The sequence below is a fragment of the Thalassophryne amazonica genome, chromosome 19 (assembly GCF_902500255.1).
Source record: "Thalassophryne amazonica chromosome 19, fThaAma1.1, whole genome shotgun sequence".
Taxonomy (NCBI): Eukaryota; Metazoa; Chordata; class Actinopteri; order Batrachoidiformes; family Batrachoididae; genus Thalassophryne; species Thalassophryne amazonica.
The window spans coordinates 39,615,698-39,634,579 of record NC_047121.1 but is presented as its reverse complement, the minus strand read 5'-3'; the positions used below and the strand labels follow the sequence as shown (position 1 = coordinate 39,634,579).

Below are 18,882 nucleotides of genomic sequence, written 5' to 3'. Positions count from 1 at the left end.
GACTGCTTCATGGTTCTTTTGTAAGGCAGATAAAGGGCCCTATCTTGCTGCTCTATGGCATGCAGTCTAAAGCACATAGTACAAGTGGATTTGTTGCATGTCTAACTCCACTTTACTGTTTATAATCTGAATGCAAAAATAAGGTACAAGGTGCAAAGTGGTTGTATTTAGTCACATAATCTAATTATGGCTATGTTTTTGGTGAAGCATAAATAAAAGAAATAAGTGTGCTGCTTTGCACTGGGGTAAGATAGGGCCAAGTATTCTGAGGAATGTTAAAGTGTGAAGTCACAAGTGTGTGTAACTGTTTGTGTGTAATCTGCACTGTTATAAGTATTAATGGCGTCTGTCGACCATGTTAGAGCTCACGCAAGATTACTTTGGTTGTTTGCCGTGATGATATTAATGCAGTTGAACAATTTATAATCAGTACAACTCAGCTGTCACCTGATATGTCACTCTAGCACTGTGTGACATGCATCCAATGAGAGCGCTCTTCCTTATCCCACGAAACCCCGCCCCCAGACTCAAGTCCAAGAAATGGTGAGTTTGGATTTTACTGTGACTCTTTAAATTCAGCAGTGCCATAAAAAAATCGGCTAATCACATCCACTGGTTAAGAAATAATATTTGAAACATTCAGCTGTATTCATTTTGTGCCACGTGTGCTAAATGGGTGGATAAATGTAGCCCAGATAATCTACACTGACTCAGTCAGCGTTGAATGTTGACTTCAGAGAGGCTGCTCATGAAGTTGTGGTAGATGGATTTGTAGTTTCCCAGCAGGAACTCAGACTTCAGATGTTGTTTCAATTATAGCTTTTCAAGAACGACACGGGTAAAAGTTACCAAAATCTCATGTCTGTGCTCTGTATTTTCCTCGACGCCATAATTACAGTGGCTTTTGTCTCTCTGCGGTGTGTTTGGTTTGGTTCCAGGTCGAAAACGTTCCAGTCGTTCATTGAAAGCTGTCTGGTAAAGAGCCACAGTCAGAGACCCAGCACGGAGCAGCTCCTCAAACACCCGTTCATCAGGGAGCTGCCCAACGAGAGGCAGATCCGCATCCAGCTGAAAGATCACATCGACCGCACCAAGAAGAAGAGAGGAGAGAGGGGTGAGGGACAACACACACTGGAGTCATGAGCATGAACACTAGAGATCATATGTTTACATACACCCCATTTAAATTTTACCAAAACTCCACACAGTCCATGTTATATTAAAGGTACCACAAGCAACTCTAGAATATGTTGTATTAAATTAATATAAGAATCATATGACCATGTGTGACGGAGGCCAGCAGGAGTCACTGTGTAATAATAGTCAAAAGGCCTCGCTCCCACGACAGCCAAAGGACACTGGCCACTCAGGCCACAACCTGTGTTTTTGGTCGACTGGTCCGAGCGTTTGCCTCCCATGCCAGAGATTGTGAGTCCGCGTCCCGAGAACAGCGAGTGGGAGGAATCAAAAACACAACACAATGCAGAGTAAGCTGCTACACATGTAAACTTGAGATTGATGAGATAGGACGTCCACATTAACACCCAGGACTGAATGAACTTTGGAGCAAATAGGTCCACCAGAACAGCTTAAGGGCCTTACCATGGCTATTAAGTGGTGGATGGTGTCACATTTCTATCTGACACCTCCACCGCCTTCACCAGTTCCTCCTGGATCTTTTGTAACAAAGGTCATTCATTCCTGGGTGTTAATTTGGCAATCCTTCCTCAGTGATATAAAGTCTGTATGGTCTCAAGATTCTTATATACATTCTTACAGTAGATTGCACAGATGCTTGTATTGCATTGGCTCTTTTAGACACACTATTGTCATACAGAAGTAATTTTGATCCATTTCTGGAATCTTCCATTCTATTTAAAGAGGCAAAAACAATGGATGCCCTGATTACAGCTGAATGAGGAGTCGGAGTGTCTGGGTTTATGATTGTCCTAGATCAAGACTAACATCCAGGCTTTCACTGACTACAGTGGATCTGTATGCAGTAAAAGTGTTGAATTTGCAGAGAAATTTACTTATCTTGGCAATGATGTCTGGGACGCAGGATTTTGAGGTGGAGAGATGCCTGGGAAGAACGTCTGGAGTCATAATGTCATAGTGTGCAAGGGTCCACGTCTTTAGAGCCTTGGACCTTCCTGTCTTATTGTACGGTATTGACCTAAGGCCTAGTTCAAAAATAATGAAGCCTAACTGTTGATTTGCATTGCATTTGTCATGAACAAGCCATTATTTTATTTAGCACCATCCAGATTTATCTGAGTTGCCTATAGTCTCTTTGACAGGTACTGAAAATTTCATGGAAAAACTCCGCACGATTCCAGAGATATGTACAAAATTTACCCCAAAAGTAGCACTTTTTTCATCAATTTTGTGTGACATTGATATTTAGCATTATCATTTAAAGTTGAATGTTAAAGAAATAACCTTGTATTTTGTCAGTTTGTTTGTTTGTGCTTCATACTACCACACAGTAATACATTTTTGTAACGGTAGAAATGTCATTTCCTAGAAAAAACATCATGTTTCTAAAGCAAGGTAAAACTGTTGCAAGCGTAACGCTGAGAATAAGTCCTTGATTTATTTGTGTCAGCACCTTAGCTATATCTCTTACTCTGCTTCAATACAATAATTATATTACTTGTTCAATAATACCAGGAACTAATGGACAGAATTTCTTTGTTTCAGGCTTCTGCAGACTAAAGAAGATACCTCCAACTGTTGTCGCAAGCGTTACGCTCTAGCACATTATAGTATATATGCACTGATAGTTTCTAGCAATGACTGAACCGAAACCAATAGAAATATTGAAATTCTGATATATAACCATACCTAAAATGATAACATTTCACAAAAAAGACCACTTTTAAATTTTGATGGTTATGTCACACTTTGGCTTCATTATTTTTGAACTAGGCCCTAAGGCATTGACGATTATGTATTTGGTGCTAGTTCTCTTTGGAGGATGCGTTGATCATGTTGGAAGAACTTTGTCTCTCAAAGGAATGGTTACTTAGGTAGACTCATATAAGTAGTATCACTTGCGTTGTAAGAGAACATCACCAACATTTTGGCCATGTAGCACATTTCTCTGTGCATTTTTATAGTGCTGTCACTCGTATGTCACTGTACTGATGTTATAAATGTTTACATGGGGTATTTAGAGGTTATTTATTGCACTGGTTTGCACTTTTTTAACTACGCATGTGAATGCTCCAGATGTAATATCGTTGTTCTTTGTGGCAATGACAATAAGTGCTTGAATTGAATTTAATGATCCAGCATGTAGGTGCCTCAGTGTTGAGGACTGGAAAAGGCCAAGGGGGTTCTCATGTTTCATCTGGTTGCAGCAGATAGATGGCTACTTTTGAGAGGTGGGGAGGGACTGGTCATCTCCCTGTGCAGCTGCCATAATTGCATTGATATGGCATCATCCATAACCTGAGCTTGCTAAAGAGGTAGTCATTATGGTGCATGTAAACCTATGACCCACTGAAATGTTGATGTCAGTAAATACTGAAATAAATCTAACTTTTAACAATTATTTGATAAAGAATGTGACATAAAAATGTAGTATAGAGTCTGCTAGACTTAACACAAGTGATTAACATTAAATATGTGGAGGTGAGGAAAATTGAATTGGTATTTGTTTTTTGACCGTGTATGTAAACCTATGGCCTTAAGCAATACAAACTCACTTTGAACACAAATGGAACATTATTTTCAGCAGAAGTCATGGATGTATTTAAAGCTTTGGTGGTGGCGGTGCAGCTCTGGTCAAGCTGTCACCCTACAGCTGCGAACTCTAATGCACCTTCAGTCGTACAATCACAAATTCTCACGCACTCAGACAGTCACGCTAATAGATTTCAGCATGGCAAGAAATAAATGTGACAGGCTGCCATTCCTTTCGACCACAAAGCATAAGCGCTCATTCTGACTGACAGACTGACACGCACAGAACCGCAGTAAGAAACACATTAGCCGCTTCAAGCAACTCAGACAGCAGGCCGGACTGTGTGATGAGGTATGTTGTCATTGTAAAGTTTGTGGCTCTCTGCAGCTGTCATGTTGTCACACTGAGAGGACAGGTCCATATGGACGTGTCCTAGCAGTAGCTGGGCCACTTTTATCCCGCTGTGCGTTGTTTCACGCTAAGAGCTGAGAGATAATGCTTGATACACACGGTAAAATTACAATTTATACACTCGTCAATCCAAAGAGCCTAAAATAAAGCGCATACAGGAGTGCATACATACCCAGCAATCTGGGGAACTCAAGTGAAAAATATAGAATTTTAAAGTTTAATAGGTCTCCATTCTGTAGGTTGACACCCCTCAACATTCTCTCCCTCACTTTGTCTTTTGACTATGTTTCTATTGAGGTTTCTCTTTCCCCCCCATCAGATGAAACAGAGTATGAATACAGTGGCAGCGAAGAGGAGGATGAAGAAAGAGATATGGGTGAACCAAGGTGAGTCACCTCTGGGCCTATGCTCTTAAGTGCATTAGACATGTGTTTTTGGTGCATGTCCATCTCCACTTTACTGCTTACACTGCATGCAGTCTGAGCACAAGGTAGAGCACATGATACAGTGCAGTTATGTTTAGTCGCTAAAGCACTCATGGGCGTGTTTTGGGCATAACATGAAATAAACAGACATCTGTGGAAATGGCCAAGTGAGTCTGGCAGCCCCTCTGCTTAGAGACAGGTGCAAAAGCAACTGTGTATGGGTCTTTACACAGTAAACTCTGAAGTCAGAGGTTTTCTGGTAAGGAAAGGCTTTTGCACATAAAGCACACAAGTGAGAGCAGCAGTCGTCCACCAGAGCTCCCTGATGTGAAGCATTTGAGTGTCTGGTGCTCATCCTTCTCCAATCCCCCAATCTGCTGCACATTGCACCAACTACAGCAGTACCTGGGTACTGTCTTCAGCCTTTTCTTGGTATACTCCACTAGTGAACCCAGGGAGGACAATATCCAATGTAAAAATATGGTATAGACCAGAGTTATTGCATTTTGGATTTTTCCGTTGGTATTTAATCTTATTTAGTTTTTAGTTTCAGTTTTCTTGGAGCTTGATGTATTAATGCACACATCTATATGTACAAGCAGAGCATATGTATGTCATGAATCCACCTGTTAGGTGCATCTGAAGAACAGCTCTGCGACCTACTTTGCACAAAGTTTTTTTTTCTCTCTCTGCTGATTCATGACAACAAGGCAACAGCACTGCACCTGAACACACCACGGTTTAAAACTGTTCATCAAGCGCATTTGCCCTGAACGTTTTGATGTGTCCTTTTACTTCTATTCACGCCTGATTATTAAACTCCCGTGTGTTGCAGCTCCTCGTTGGCTGAGCACACCTGTCAGAGTTAATTAGCTGTGGGCAGATTTGGTCAGGCCGGTTGTAAGACCAATACACCCATGGGTTCACAGACGAGTACCAGTTTATTTGGCATTTAAAGAATGTGGTGTCTACTGTGCGTGAAAATGACAACTGCGTCGGGTTAAACTTTAAAATGATACTTGTGCTACACTGTACGCCAGGGGTGGGCAATCATGTGCCATAAAGGGCTGAGACACTGCAGGTTTTCCGTGCAACCAGTCACCTCAGCAGGTGATTTCATTAATGATCAGGTGTCTCAGCAGGTGATTTCATTGACAACCAGGTGTTTATGTTCAGAGGAGAAGCTCATCAGCAACCCACCTGCTGAGGTGAATGGTTGCATGGAAAACCTGCAGTGTCTCGGCCCTCGATGCCCACCCCTGCTGTACGCTGTTTTGTGCCAGATAGAATACTGGAGGCATTGTGTACAAACAAGCTAAACAAACCGTACACAATGCTTGACAAGATTTCATCAACTCAAAAAACTTCTCCATCAATCGTCTCCCAGTTCCATCATCAACATCCCTGGAGAGTCTACACTCAGGCGGGACTTCCTGCGCCTCCAGCTGGCCAATAAAGAGCGTTCGGAGGCACAGCGGCGGCAGCAGCTGGAGCAGAAGCAGAATGAGGAGCACAAACGCTTACTGTTGGCTGAGAGACAGAAGCGTATTGAGGAGCAGAAGGAGCAGAGGAGGCGACTAGAAGAGGTAAATAGAGATAGAAGAGGAGGAGTGATCCATGACCTTTTGACATTTGTGCATGTGGCTATCTGCAACAATGTAGTTGTGTAGGTACATCTTCACAAATTTAGTCCAAGCTTGAACAACACTTGGCTGAAGAAGTTACTATGATGCTTTAAAATGCACCCCTCGATTTGCTACTCGTGTTAAACGGGAAGGAACAGCACTCTGTGGAATAGCCCTGTAAGACCTTTATATTGGTCACATGACCTTTTAACCATGAGAACTTTGAAAAGGCATACTCAGAATAATAGCTCTTTAAGTCAAACAGTTTGGAGCTAATGTGTATTAAACATGGAGGAAGGTTGTGGGTTAGTCAGGGGTAAAGTGGTTCAATTTCAGGTAGAATTGATCAGATGTAGCACTTGATGTGTTAAGTGTAAATCCAATATAACCAAGCTCCCATCACAATTCAAAAGCTTTTTCTCAAGGTAGGTTTTGTCATTTCTGGTTGAACTTCCTAACACCTTGCCCTGGCTGGAGAGACAGATAGGGCCCTGGCCACACACACACACACACACACACACACACACACACACACACACACACACACAGCCCTTCCCCAGTGTCCCCCTCTTAGTTCCAAAGAGTGCACTAACAGCGGGAAATCCTCAACCTATAATCTGCAAACTCTTGTTGGCTTTCCACCCGGGCTTTCCTCCCAGCGCACAGCTAAGCACCATGACTCAACTAACACCACCACCAATCCACTCAGGGCCCAGAGTGTGCACGTCTGTGTGTATTACAGTGGGCTTAAATACACCTACAGTATGTTGATATACAGTGTAATTCCTCCAAGACTTTTGCAAAGTGCACACATCTGGAAAATTTGTTGTGCAGCAATGCTGATGAATTCTTCTCGTGATTTGGTTTTCTTGACAGCAGCAACAGAGAGAGCATGAGCTCAGGAAGCAGCACGAGAGGGAACAGAGGAGGCGCTACGAGGAAATGGAGCACCTTCGTCGAGAGGAGGAGAGGAGGCATGCAGAGAGAGAACAGGTTCATGCAGCTTTGTTGTTTCACAGTATTCCAGTGATACGCAGACATGTAATTACTAAGTATTACTTAGTACTAAGTATTGTGGTGCAGTAACTATGCAAAGCAATGACTCATGTAGCGCAAATCTTTTGTCACTCGTGACAACGTTTTTTTCTGTCTGAAATTTTCTTGTGCATCTTTGCAAGTTGCAGAGACAAATAACTGCAGCATTTTTGTTTGTCTGTTATTGGTTGCTTTCTCCTTCATTACCTCCACCAATGAACTTAGGCAGAGGTTATATTTTTAACCCCGTTTGTCTGTTTGTTTGTGAACAGCCTGGAGCCCACACTTTTTCATAAATCATTATGAAATTTTTACTGAAGATTCATATCCGGATAGGCAAGAACTTATTCAATTTTTAAGGTTATAGGTCAAAGGGCAAAGTAAGGAAAAATCTTGGAAAACTCAAAAAAATCCCTATCCCTAAAAAATCTTTAACTTTGAACGCATTTTCAAAAATTTCCAACTGTCAGAAAAGATCAAATTTATTTCATATTAAAGAGCGTTATGTAAGATGGTATCCTTTATCGACTGAAAAAGTTTGATCAGTTCGTCATTAGAACACCTGAATAGATTTGACTTTATAAATTGCCATAGCTAGTCCAGCTGTCTCATTAAGAATTTTTCAGGTTTGTCTAGAAATTTTAAATACTTCAGCATTCATTTTAATAAAAGAGTGTTAACACATCTGGTAAGAGTGTTATATTCATACTTCAACTTCAGTATGTTGTTATAATCTGATGGTGACAGGGATATTCTGTATGTTTAATCCTACAATAGAAGCATGTCATGAGTTTCCTACAGGCATTTACACTCAACAAAAATATAAACACAACACTTTTGGTTTTGCTCCCATTTTGTATGAGATGAACTCAAAGATCTAAAATTTTTTCCACATACACAATATCACCATTTCCCTCAAATATTGTTCACAAACCAGTCTAAATCTGTGATAGTGAGCACTTCTCCTTTGCTGAGATAATCCATCCCACCTCACAGGTGTGCCATATCAAGATGCTGATTAGACACCATGATTAGTGCACAGGTGTGCCTTAGACTGTCCACAATAAAAGGCCACTCTGAAAGGTGCAGTTTTATCACACAGCACAATGCCACAGATGAAGATTTGAGGGAGCGTGCAATTGGCATGCTGACAGCAGGAATGTCAACCAGAGCTGTTGCTCGTGTATTGAATGTTCATGTCTCTACCATAAGCCGTCTCCAAAGGCGTTTCAGAGAATTTGGCAGTACATCCAACCAGCCTCACAACCGCAGACCACGTGTAACCACACCAGCCCAGGACCTCCACATCCAGCATGTTCACCTCCAAGATCGTCTGAGACCAGCCACTCGGACAGCTGCTGGAACAATCGGTTTGCATAACCAAAGAATTTCTACACAAACTGTCAGAAACCGTCTCAGGGAAGCTCATCTGCATGCTCGTCATCCTCATCGGGGTCTCGACCTGACTCCAGTTCGTCGTCATAACCGACTTGAGTGGGCAAATGCTCACATTCGCTGGCGTTTGGCACGTTGGAGAGGTGCTCTCTTCATGGATGATGCAAAGGAGATGTGTTGCACTGCATGAGGCAAATGGTGGTCACACCAGATACTGACTGGTATCCCCCCCCAATAAAACAAAACTGCACCTTTCAGAGTGGCCTTTTATTGTGTTTAGTCTAAGGCACACCTGTGCACTAATCATGGTGTCTAATCAGCATCTTGGTATGGCACACCTGTGAGGTGGGATGGATTATCTCAGCAAAGGAGAAGTGCTCACTATCACAGATTTCAACTGGTTTGTGAACAATATTTGAGGGAAATGGTGATATTGTGTATGTGGAAAAAATTTTAGATCTTTGAGTTCATCTCATACAAAATGGGAGCAAAACCAAAAGTGTTTTGTTTATATTTTTGTTGAGTATATTTAACCTTCTGGGTTGCAACGGTATTTTTTTCAATTTTACCATACTCTTAATAATTCCCACGTTAAAGTACTTTCTTTGCTTATAAGATCCATATGTTGCATATCAAAATGATCAGAACAATCTCGGCTTTCTGAATATGTCACACATATTTAATACGTTTTACACATGTGACGCACATTTACTAGAACATTTGTATTCTTCAAAGCATAACACGGCTCTTATGCTCATTTAGATAGCCTTCAGTTGTCTCCATTTTATCCATAACTTGTCACTGAGTACCCTGCACTGACTTGCTAATTTGTTCAAGTTCATCAAACCTATCATTGATTCTTCTGAGAATCTTATCCAAAATTTTCTCCCACTTCGATTTAAAATCATCCACGTTGTTGCTAGCCCCGTTGCTAGGGCAGTCACCATTAGCACTGTTTGCAGAAGTTACCTTGCGGCCGCTGGTGCCTCCTGATGGTTTTATGGTCTTTGGTGGCATTTTGAGTTTAGAAAATAGACTAAGAGAATAAATAATAATGTTTTTGAAAGCACATCTACACCCTGTGCTGCCCACTAGCGCCCAGCACATTCTCTTTTACTGTTATTGCTCTTGTCCTCTTGCTGAACTTACTGGTGATCAAGTGTGTTTTCATTTCTCTCTTTCTATCCCTCTGTTTGTTTCACTCTTTCAAACCATGTTTTATCTGTCTCCTCTACTCTGTAAAACAATTGTTCCAGAATATGGTGGGGGTTTTTTTTCAATGTATCTGTTTTCCTCACTCTCCTTATTCACAGCCGTCCCTGGACATTCGCCTCTGTTTCTAGCACTGTCTGGAGATTGATATTTTCTACATTTTCTAATTTTTCCCTCTTGGTCTCACGTCTCTCCTTGTGCCTGCGTGTTGGTCAGGAGTATATCCGTAGACAGCTGGAAGAGGAACAGAGGCAGTTAGAGATTCTCCAGCAGCAGCTCCTACAGGAACAGGCGTTACTGCTGGTAACCAGCACGCTCCTGCTTCCCATCTGTGCTGTGTGCCCTCCTGTCCCCACTGCATGCACCCACGTGGCTGGTACACAGGGGATTGGACAGTCTGAGTCACTATACGTCTTAAACCCATTTCACACCGGGCCAACGTAGAGTTGCGTAATGCGGCGTACCGACTACACCGAGTTTAAGCAGCTCGATGCTGAGTTTTTGCTCCCCTACACAGCAGTATCCTGAGGGGTACGCGAGGCGGACGCAAAAAATTAAAAATGTTTAATTTTTCCGGCGTAGAGCACTGGACGCAGAAAGTATGCAGTTTTTAAGCAAGTCTACACAACACTCCGCTACTGTATGTAAATCTACACAATACTGTGCTACTGGACTCCAAACCTCTGCAATTATACACAAAGGTGAAAAATACTTTTTTTTTTTTTTATCAGTACATACCTGCATTGCTAGATTTTATTCATCCCGCTGGACTTTGCTGGCAGTGATGTTGTGAAAGTGTAGGTACACAGACCCACAACAGGGGGCGCAATGAATGGACAATGGAGAAAAGTAAAGAACAAGTTTTACTGTTGTGAAAAGAGCACAACTAATACAACAATTAATAATTTGGAGGTGCAAGCCGAAATCTGCTGGTGTCGTGTGGGCAGGCTCGAAGGTAGGAGACGTCCGTCCTAGTCGAACCGGAACCACCCAGATCTCCTCTGCCACCGAAACCCAGAAGTACTGGAACCGCCAAGTCCCGAATTCCCAGGTGGCCACTGCCTTCGCTCGTCGGATCCGGTACTGCTGGCGGGAAAGAGCACAAACACACAGGTAGAGATGCGACCGCACCCAGTAGATGGAGAGGGGCGAAGCCGCCTCCACCTCTTGTTACACAGAAGCAGGAAAGGTGAGTACTTATCCGAGCAAGTTGCTTTCTGTAATCAGCTGTCCTGAAAAGGTTTAGCAAGGTTTATCAGAGTCTTTGGTATACGTGTGCAGAGAAGGATTACCTTAAACTCAAGGCGATATCTCGGCACTGAGGTGGAGACGCAGTCCTACTGATATACCTCCGTGCTGAGTGGAACAGCTGTGTCCAGTGATGGGTGACAGCTGTCACCCAGGCTGCTCCCATAAGGTGGCAGCGCCCTCTGGTGCCTGGAGCCCGCACTCCAGGCAGGGCGCCCTCTGGTGGTGGTGGGCCAGCAGTACCTCCTCTTCAGCGGCCCACACAACAAGTGAAGCTTCAAAACCATGGAAGAAGAAGAGGCAGGCTGGCCAAGCTTCCACATCCACTAACTCTTCATGAACAGATCACCAGCGAGAAGATATGTCCACATCCAATCACGGACGGATCGCGTGTGAGACCGCCAGCTGTAGCTCCGCGGTGCTTTCACCACAAGTTCTCTCACAATTGTGGCACATTAAATAAAGTCCATTAACTCCTGCTCACAGACCGATCACCAGAGAGAGGACATGTCCACCTCCACTCACAGACAGAGCGTGCGCGTGACTGCTGGCTGCAGCTCTGCAGAGCTTTTCACTTCAAGTTCTCTATGATTGGGGCACGTTAAATAAAGTCCATTAACTCCTGCTCATGGACCGATCGCCAGCGAGAGGACATATCCACCTCCACTCATGGACAGATGGTGCACGTGACCGCCGGCTGCAGCTCCGCAGGGCTTTCACCTCAAGTTCTCTCACGATTGTGGCACATTAAATGAAGTCCATTAACTCCTGGAAATAATGTATTTTGACTTTTTCCAATGTATCAAATCCATCTGCGTGTCCAGACAGTCTTTCAAAAAGCTTCATGGAGCTAAGCTTCCCCCCACCGCGCACAAGATATTTTTTCCCTGCATGCGACATACGCAACCATTCCTGTGTACTAGATACACAGCACAATACAACTCTACGCAGGCTCGGTGTGAAAGGGGCTTTAGCAAAACATTTTGGAAGAATTTCACCCCAAGTCATGTGAAGTGACAACGTCTCTATGCTCTGGTCTTGGCCGCTGTAGCTGCATTATTCTTTGTTAGTGCAAACAATGCACATGACGCCTTTTAATATTCATCTGCTATTCCATACTTCAACGTATCAGTTGAAGGTGGCTTTTAGAAGGCCTGCAATGGAACCTTCAAGTACACAAAGCAGATAAAGGCAGCAACTCCTTCCTCTGAGTCCCGGGAATGTGCTTCTTACCCCCAAAATTTGTGTCCTTTCTTTCCTTGCTTTCTTCATTTCTTCCTACCTTGCATTTCTCTGTCCTGTGAGTGTTTGCCAAAGCCACCTACTCCTTTTATCATCACTGTCATTACACCTGTGTTTATATATAAAAACAAAAAGGAATGTGTTTTTGCCTGAATAATCATTATTTGTATTTTTCAGCACTATTTTGCATGATCAGCAATTGCATGAGTAGAATTTGGTGTCAAGTGGGCCTCATGCAAGGGCCACTCACACTGACGGATTTGTCTGTAAGTGTCAATTGTGGTATTCACTGCTTTTTTTCCCGAGTATTTTGAAGAGGGAGGTTGGTGGATTTATAGGTAGGAGCAGTATTTTTGAGTGGTCCAAACCTGAAGATCAAGTGCCTTAGTGGATAGGAGTTGAGCTACCAATATGTAGACAAGCATTCCATTCCCAGTCACTTGTCCATTTGACAAGATTTTACAAGACTCAATCTACACTGTTCCAGTCCACTCAGCTTTAAATGGGTATTGGGCTTGTCTGTGGATGTAACCTATGATTGACTGGGGTCCTGTCCGGGGGGGAGTCATAGACTGTTATCCTCTTCTCATTAAGAGCCAATTAAAGACATTAACCATCTGTGTGACCCTCAGCGTTTATGGCACATAATATTTCATTCATCTCTGCTGTTGAGGTGGGCGCCACTACTGAGGTATTACCTAGATTTACAGAATTTGATAGTATCTCACTGGGCATGCTGACAAAACCTGTAATGTCAACAAAAAGCACAACTTGTTTATTTGATCCTGTACCATCAAAACTATTTAAGGACCTGTGGCCCATTCTTGGGCCGACTGTGCTGGAAATTATTAATCTTTCTTTAACTTCTGGATCTGTTCCTAAATGTTTCAAATCTGCAGTGATTAAACCATTACTTAAGAAACCTAATCTTGACCCTAGTGTATTGAAAAACTATCGGCCGATATCAAATCTATCATTTTTCTCTAAAATTCTGGAAAAAGTGGTGTCACGGCAGTTCGTAGACTATCTTACTGAGAATAATCTCTTTGAGCCACTGCAGTCTGCTTTTAGAAAATATCATTCCACAGAGACGGCTCTCACTAAAGTGGTGAATGATCTTCTGCTTACAATGGATTCGGACACCACTACGGTTCTGTTGCTGTTAGATCTCAGTACTGCATTTGATACAGTGGATCATCATATTCTACTTCATAGGCTGGAAAATCATTTTGGGATTACTGGGAATGCCCTTGCATGGCTGACCTCATGCTTGACCAGTCGTTCTCACTGTGTTTTGTACAGTAACACTACCTCTAACCTTAGTGACATGAAATTTGGGGTTCCACAGGGGTCTGTCTTAAGCCCTCTGCTTTTCTCTCTTTATATAGCACCCCTTGGGCACATATTGCGCCGTTTTGGGATTACCTTTCACTGCTGTGCAGATGATACTCAGTTATACATGCCGATAACTGCTGGTAATCTCGTTCACATAAAATCCTTAGAAGATTACCTTGCAGCGGTGAGAAGTTGGATGTCTAGAAACTTCCTACTTTTAAACTCTGATAAGACTGAAATGATGGTTCTTGGTCCAGTGAGACATCAGCATCAATTTGACCAGTTAATGCTCAGCCTCTGCTTGTGTGTCATGCATCACACTGACAAAGTGAGGAACCTCGGGGTAATTTTTGATCCTTCGTTGTCCTTTTGCCTCCAGATTACAAATATTACTAGGACTGCTTTATTCCACCTACGAAATATAGTGAAGATTCGTCCCATCCTGTCTATGGCTGATGCTGAGACCCTGATCCATGCATTTCTCTTCTAGATTGGACTACTGCAATGTTCTATTTTCTGGTTTACCACAGTCTAGCATTAGGGGTCTCCAATTGGTTCAAAATGCTGCAGCCAGACTTTTGACACGAAGCAGAAAGTACAACCACATTACACCCATTTTGGCGTCTCTTCACTGGCTTCCTGTCCCAGTGAGATCAGATTTTAAAGTTCTGCTACTAACCTACAAAATTATTCATGGACTGGCACCTCCCTACCTAGCTGACCTAATTAAACCTTACATACCGGCGCGGGCTTTACGTTCTCAGGGTGCAGGACTACTTTGTTTCCCTAAGGTGAATAAGAAGTCTGCGGGTCACAGAGCTTTCTCTTATCATGCCCCTGTTCTGTGGAATGATCTCCCTGCGTCAATAAATATTTTGACCAGTTGGCGCTTAATTTTGGTTCGTTTGTTGTGCATCATACGGACAAAGTGAGGAATCTTGGAGTACTTTTCGATCCTACATGTCTTTTGGCCCCCACATTACGATATTACGAGGACTGCCTTCTTTCATCTGCGAAATGTAGCGAGGATTCGTCCCATCCTGTCTGTGGCTGATGCTGAGACTTTGATACATGCGTTTATTTCTTCCAGACTGGATTATTGTAATGCTTTATTTTCTGGCCTACCGCAGTCTAGCATTTGAGGACTTCAGTTGGTACAGAATGCTGGTGCCAGACTGTTGACACAAAGTAGAAGGTTTGCCCACATTACTCCCATTCTGGCATCCCTTCATTGGCTGCTGGTTTCTGCCAGATCGGATTTTAAAGTTTTATTGTTGGTTTATAAAATTGTTTATGGACTGGCACCTTCCTACCTGGCAGACTTGGTTAAGCCCTACATACCTGCAAGGCCCTTGCATTCACAGGGCGCAGGGCTTCTGTGTGTTCTGAGGATGAACAAGAAGTCTGTGGGGTATAGAGCCTTCTCCTACCGTGGTCTGACTCTTTGGAACGATCTACCTGCTGTTATTAGGCAGTCTGACACGGTGGAGACTTTTATATCAAGACTGAAGACCCACTTTTTTAGACTGTCTTATCATTAGTTTAATCTGTTTGTGTTTGCTTTGTAATTTATTTTTATTCTACTGTGTTTTATCTTTTTATTGTGCTTTTCTTGCTTTTAATTTTGATTTTAGATTAATTTGTGTTGTTGTGAATTGTGTGAAGCGCCTTGGGGCTACTTTGTCGTGAGTTGGCGCTATATAAATTAATAAATTGTAATTGAAATAAAGCAGTCAGATTCTGTGGAGATTTTCAAGTCCAGACTTAAGACACACTTATTTTCCCTTTCATATGGCTAGCATTCTGGTACAGTTTTGTTTTACGCTTTTTACTCTTTTAATTCATTTATTAGTAATTGGAGCAGGCTGCGGCCTCAACTTTAGCTAAATTCTGGGTCTTTTAGTGAAGTTTAGGGCTAGTGGCCGGTGATCACCTTAGTATTTCTCTGTTTTTCTTGTTGTCGTGCAGCAGATTAGAGAATATTTGCAGGGGAATCTTTCAAATGGTGATACAAGCAAAAACAGCAAAAACAGTGACAAAGCTCAATTTCAGTTTGTACGAGAGGCCAAAGTTAAAGTTGCTCCAATTTTGGTAAATAGTGATGCAAATTATTGGTTGAGCTAATAGGATTAATAAATTAAATAGATTTGACCGTGTTGAATATTTACTGTCCAAAGTAAAGGTCAAACAATGTCAACGTCCATTGGATTCTGTTGTGTGTTGGGGGGGTGTGGCTGGACGTTTTGGTGTTCTTTTCTTTTCCAGGTGGTATGCAAACTGATTTATTGTCTGTGGAGAAGGTGCTGTCAGAAGAGTCCTTCACCCTCATCAACATGATGTGCAGCACCTGTGGATGGTGCTCACGTGCAACCTTAAAGACTTTCAGCTGAAGCAGGTAATGAGATGGCGTTCTGCATTTAAGTCATGTGTGATTCAAGCAGAATTGCCGGGAACTCGACCTTGTGATGTTTGTTTGTGAGACGCTGAGGACCGCGCCTGGGTTTGACACATCGTGCCTGTGAAGGAGGAAGGGTGAGGGACACATGCTGTCAGCACACATCAGAGGTGATTAATTGTTTGACTAATTGTTAATAGTAACTTGGTATTTTGTTACGCAGTATATTTGAACTTTGATGAGAATTGTGCAGCTCGCTTCTCACTGCCGTGGCATGCAGACTGATGATCCTCCACCTGTTGTGAGAAGCTGCTCATTTACATAAAGCTTAAATACAGACCTGAATGTGTTGCTGATAGTGTGTGCCTTTTGAAGGATATTAGTTGTAGCTGCTGACTTACCTCACCTTTTCTATCCTTCGCAGAGAGTCGGTTTGTCGTGTCCACCTGGGGGGTGTTTGGCGGTGAACGTGGGTCCAGAAGCGCCGGGCTTCGATCCTTTTGGGCGCTGGAGAGCGTGCCATCCTTCACTCCGCCAGACTGACGCAGCTTTTGTTTGTACACTTTGTTATGCACCAAAGGGTGGAAAAATAAATTGTTTTGTTATTGGAACCGCTTTCTGGTTATTTTAGCGCTGGGTTCCGTCAGACGCAGGTCCGCTCCTCAACCCGCGTCGACACATAACAGATTCTATGGCATATGACATATGTTACCCTGTAAAATGATAACTAGGTACGACACATGGTGCAAAGTATTCCTTTTTAAAAACCCTATTCACTCAACCAATAATTTGCATCACTTTGTACCACAATTGGAGCAACTTTAACTCTGGCCCCCTGTACAAACTGAGATTGACCGTTGGTACCATTTATGCTGTTTTTACCCCATAACTTCATAACATTCAATCAAAGATAGTCCAAACTATACCTTTTTGGTATCTGTATGATCAGATGAATAATGTGGTATACTTTTCAATATGATTGGAGCATTTGTAAATCTTGACCCCTGTGTAATTCTTCATTGACCCCTACTTGGCCGCCTATTGAACAATCAAGTGGATAGTCTGCTTTCTCAAAAGAGTAATGTTTAAAGAATATGTGTGCCAAATTTAGTGTTTGTATCACCATTTGAAAGATTGTTTCAGTTATCTGCTGCACTATTGATTAATGCTGGCAAATTATACAGTATTTTTTGTGTTTCTGATGCCTGATTCTGTTTTTTCTCTCTGTTTAAGGTGCAGCTCCATCCAGAGATGGGAGTTGTATTCGTGTTGGTGATCCTCCTGTCCTGTGCGCCAATAGCATTTCTTGTATATTCGTCCGTGAATTGTTCTGTAATTTGTGTTTATGGCACGCTTGTATAAACAAGCGTGACACACAAGATTCAGCTCATCATTATAAAAACGTAAAATAAATTTGAGAGAAGTTTACAAAAATGTTCTTGCATGAGGCCCAATGTTGGTAACAGACGCGAATCAGATATTTTATTTGCAACCACTGTTTTCACCCCATTGATTAGTGATAATTGAATATACGGTAGTGCTGTAATAATTCTCGTTTGTTTTGTTGTTGTATTGCCCTCTCTTTCTTTGACTTTCTCCTATTCTTTCCCTTATCCACCCTCTTTTTCAATTTACTCCCCTTATCGTTTCCTTCCGCTTCCCCAATTCTTCTTCCTCCAAACACTTTCTCCCTCCCACACCGTGTCTCTCTTCCTCCCCTGCAGGAGTACAAGCGTAAGCAGATAGAGGAACAGCGGCAGGCGGAGAGACTACAGAGGCAGCTCCAGCAGGAGAGAGCATACCTGGTGTCTCTACAGCAGCAACAGCAGCAGCAACAACAGCAGCAACAGCAGCAGGAGGGATGGCAGGCAGACAAGAAGCAGCTTTACCACTACAAAGACGTCATCAATCCAAATGACAAGCCTGCATGGGCAAAAGAGGTAGAGCACAAAATTCCTGACATGCAGATATTAGTGCTGAAATGTCAGACTGTCTTGGCTTAAGAGAAGCTACTTTCCAGGAAATGATTGCACTAAATATGCACACTATTGTAAGTGAAGATTAGGTACCAACGGCCTGTTTAGAAAAAAAATTATAACTTGTTCAGCAGGTCCTACTAGAAATATTGTTGTGAAACCCGCAAGCTTATGGACTTGTCCTCTTCACTAGAAGGTTTCAGGGTGTCTTTCAGTAATCACACTGTGATGTCAATTTTGTCTCTTTATTTTGTTGTTTACCCTCCTCTGACTTTGACTTCTAGGTCCAGAAGCAGCAGCTTGCTCATGGTAACCTGCCCTGCCCCCACCTACAACATCACCAGTCTTTCAACCAACCAGCTTCATCCCTTGCCTCCCAAGGCCAGACTAGACAGCAAGTTGCTAAACAAACCACCTCCCATGGTGTCCAGATCCCCCATATCCGTATTTCATTAGACCCCGGGAAACCTTTAGATGTGGGCCTGAAGCAGGAGATAAGTCATCAGGTTAGAGAGGTTAGGTCTCAGAAACTCACTCAGAGGTCTGGGAGCCCAGGACAAAACCAGGTTGCCAGCCAGGGTCCCAACAAGGGTCCTAGTCAGAGCCATAAAGAGGATGTTAATCAAAGACCGGTCAGTCAGGCTAATCAAGTACCTACCCATTTTCCACAGGGGCCTAGTGTTCAGAAACAGAAACCTAGGGGCAGGCCTCTCTCTGCTCCTAGTCAGGCAGCTATCCAGGAACTAATGTCGATGGACTCAAGTCAACCTCGGGGTCAGTCCCCAGGACATATCCAGAAACCTCAGCCTTCATCAAACCATGTTCCCATTCCTGCAGTGAGACTGGTTAGTGTCCGTCCTCGTAACAGGTCGCACTCACCCTGCTGTAGAAG

The 18,882-nt window shown here is 42.9% G+C and overlaps 1 protein-coding gene across 1 annotated transcript in view; it reads left to right on the top strand.

Moving 5' to 3' along the window:
• The window catches only part of tnika (TRAF2 and NCK interacting kinase a), a 158,415-nt gene that overhangs the window by 113,156 nt on the left and 26,377 nt on the right, over positions 1–18,882 (top strand). Inside the window, 8 exon segments of the mRNA XM_034195583.1 lie at positions 465–543; positions 939–1,114; positions 4,422–4,488; positions 5,915–6,113; positions 7,029–7,145; positions 10,011–10,097; positions 17,739–17,954; positions 18,275–18,835. Of these exon segments, the coding sequence (XP_034051474.1) occupies positions 465–543; positions 939–1,114; positions 4,422–4,488; positions 5,915–6,113; positions 7,029–7,145; positions 10,011–10,097; positions 17,739–17,954; positions 18,275–18,835 (1,502 nt within the window).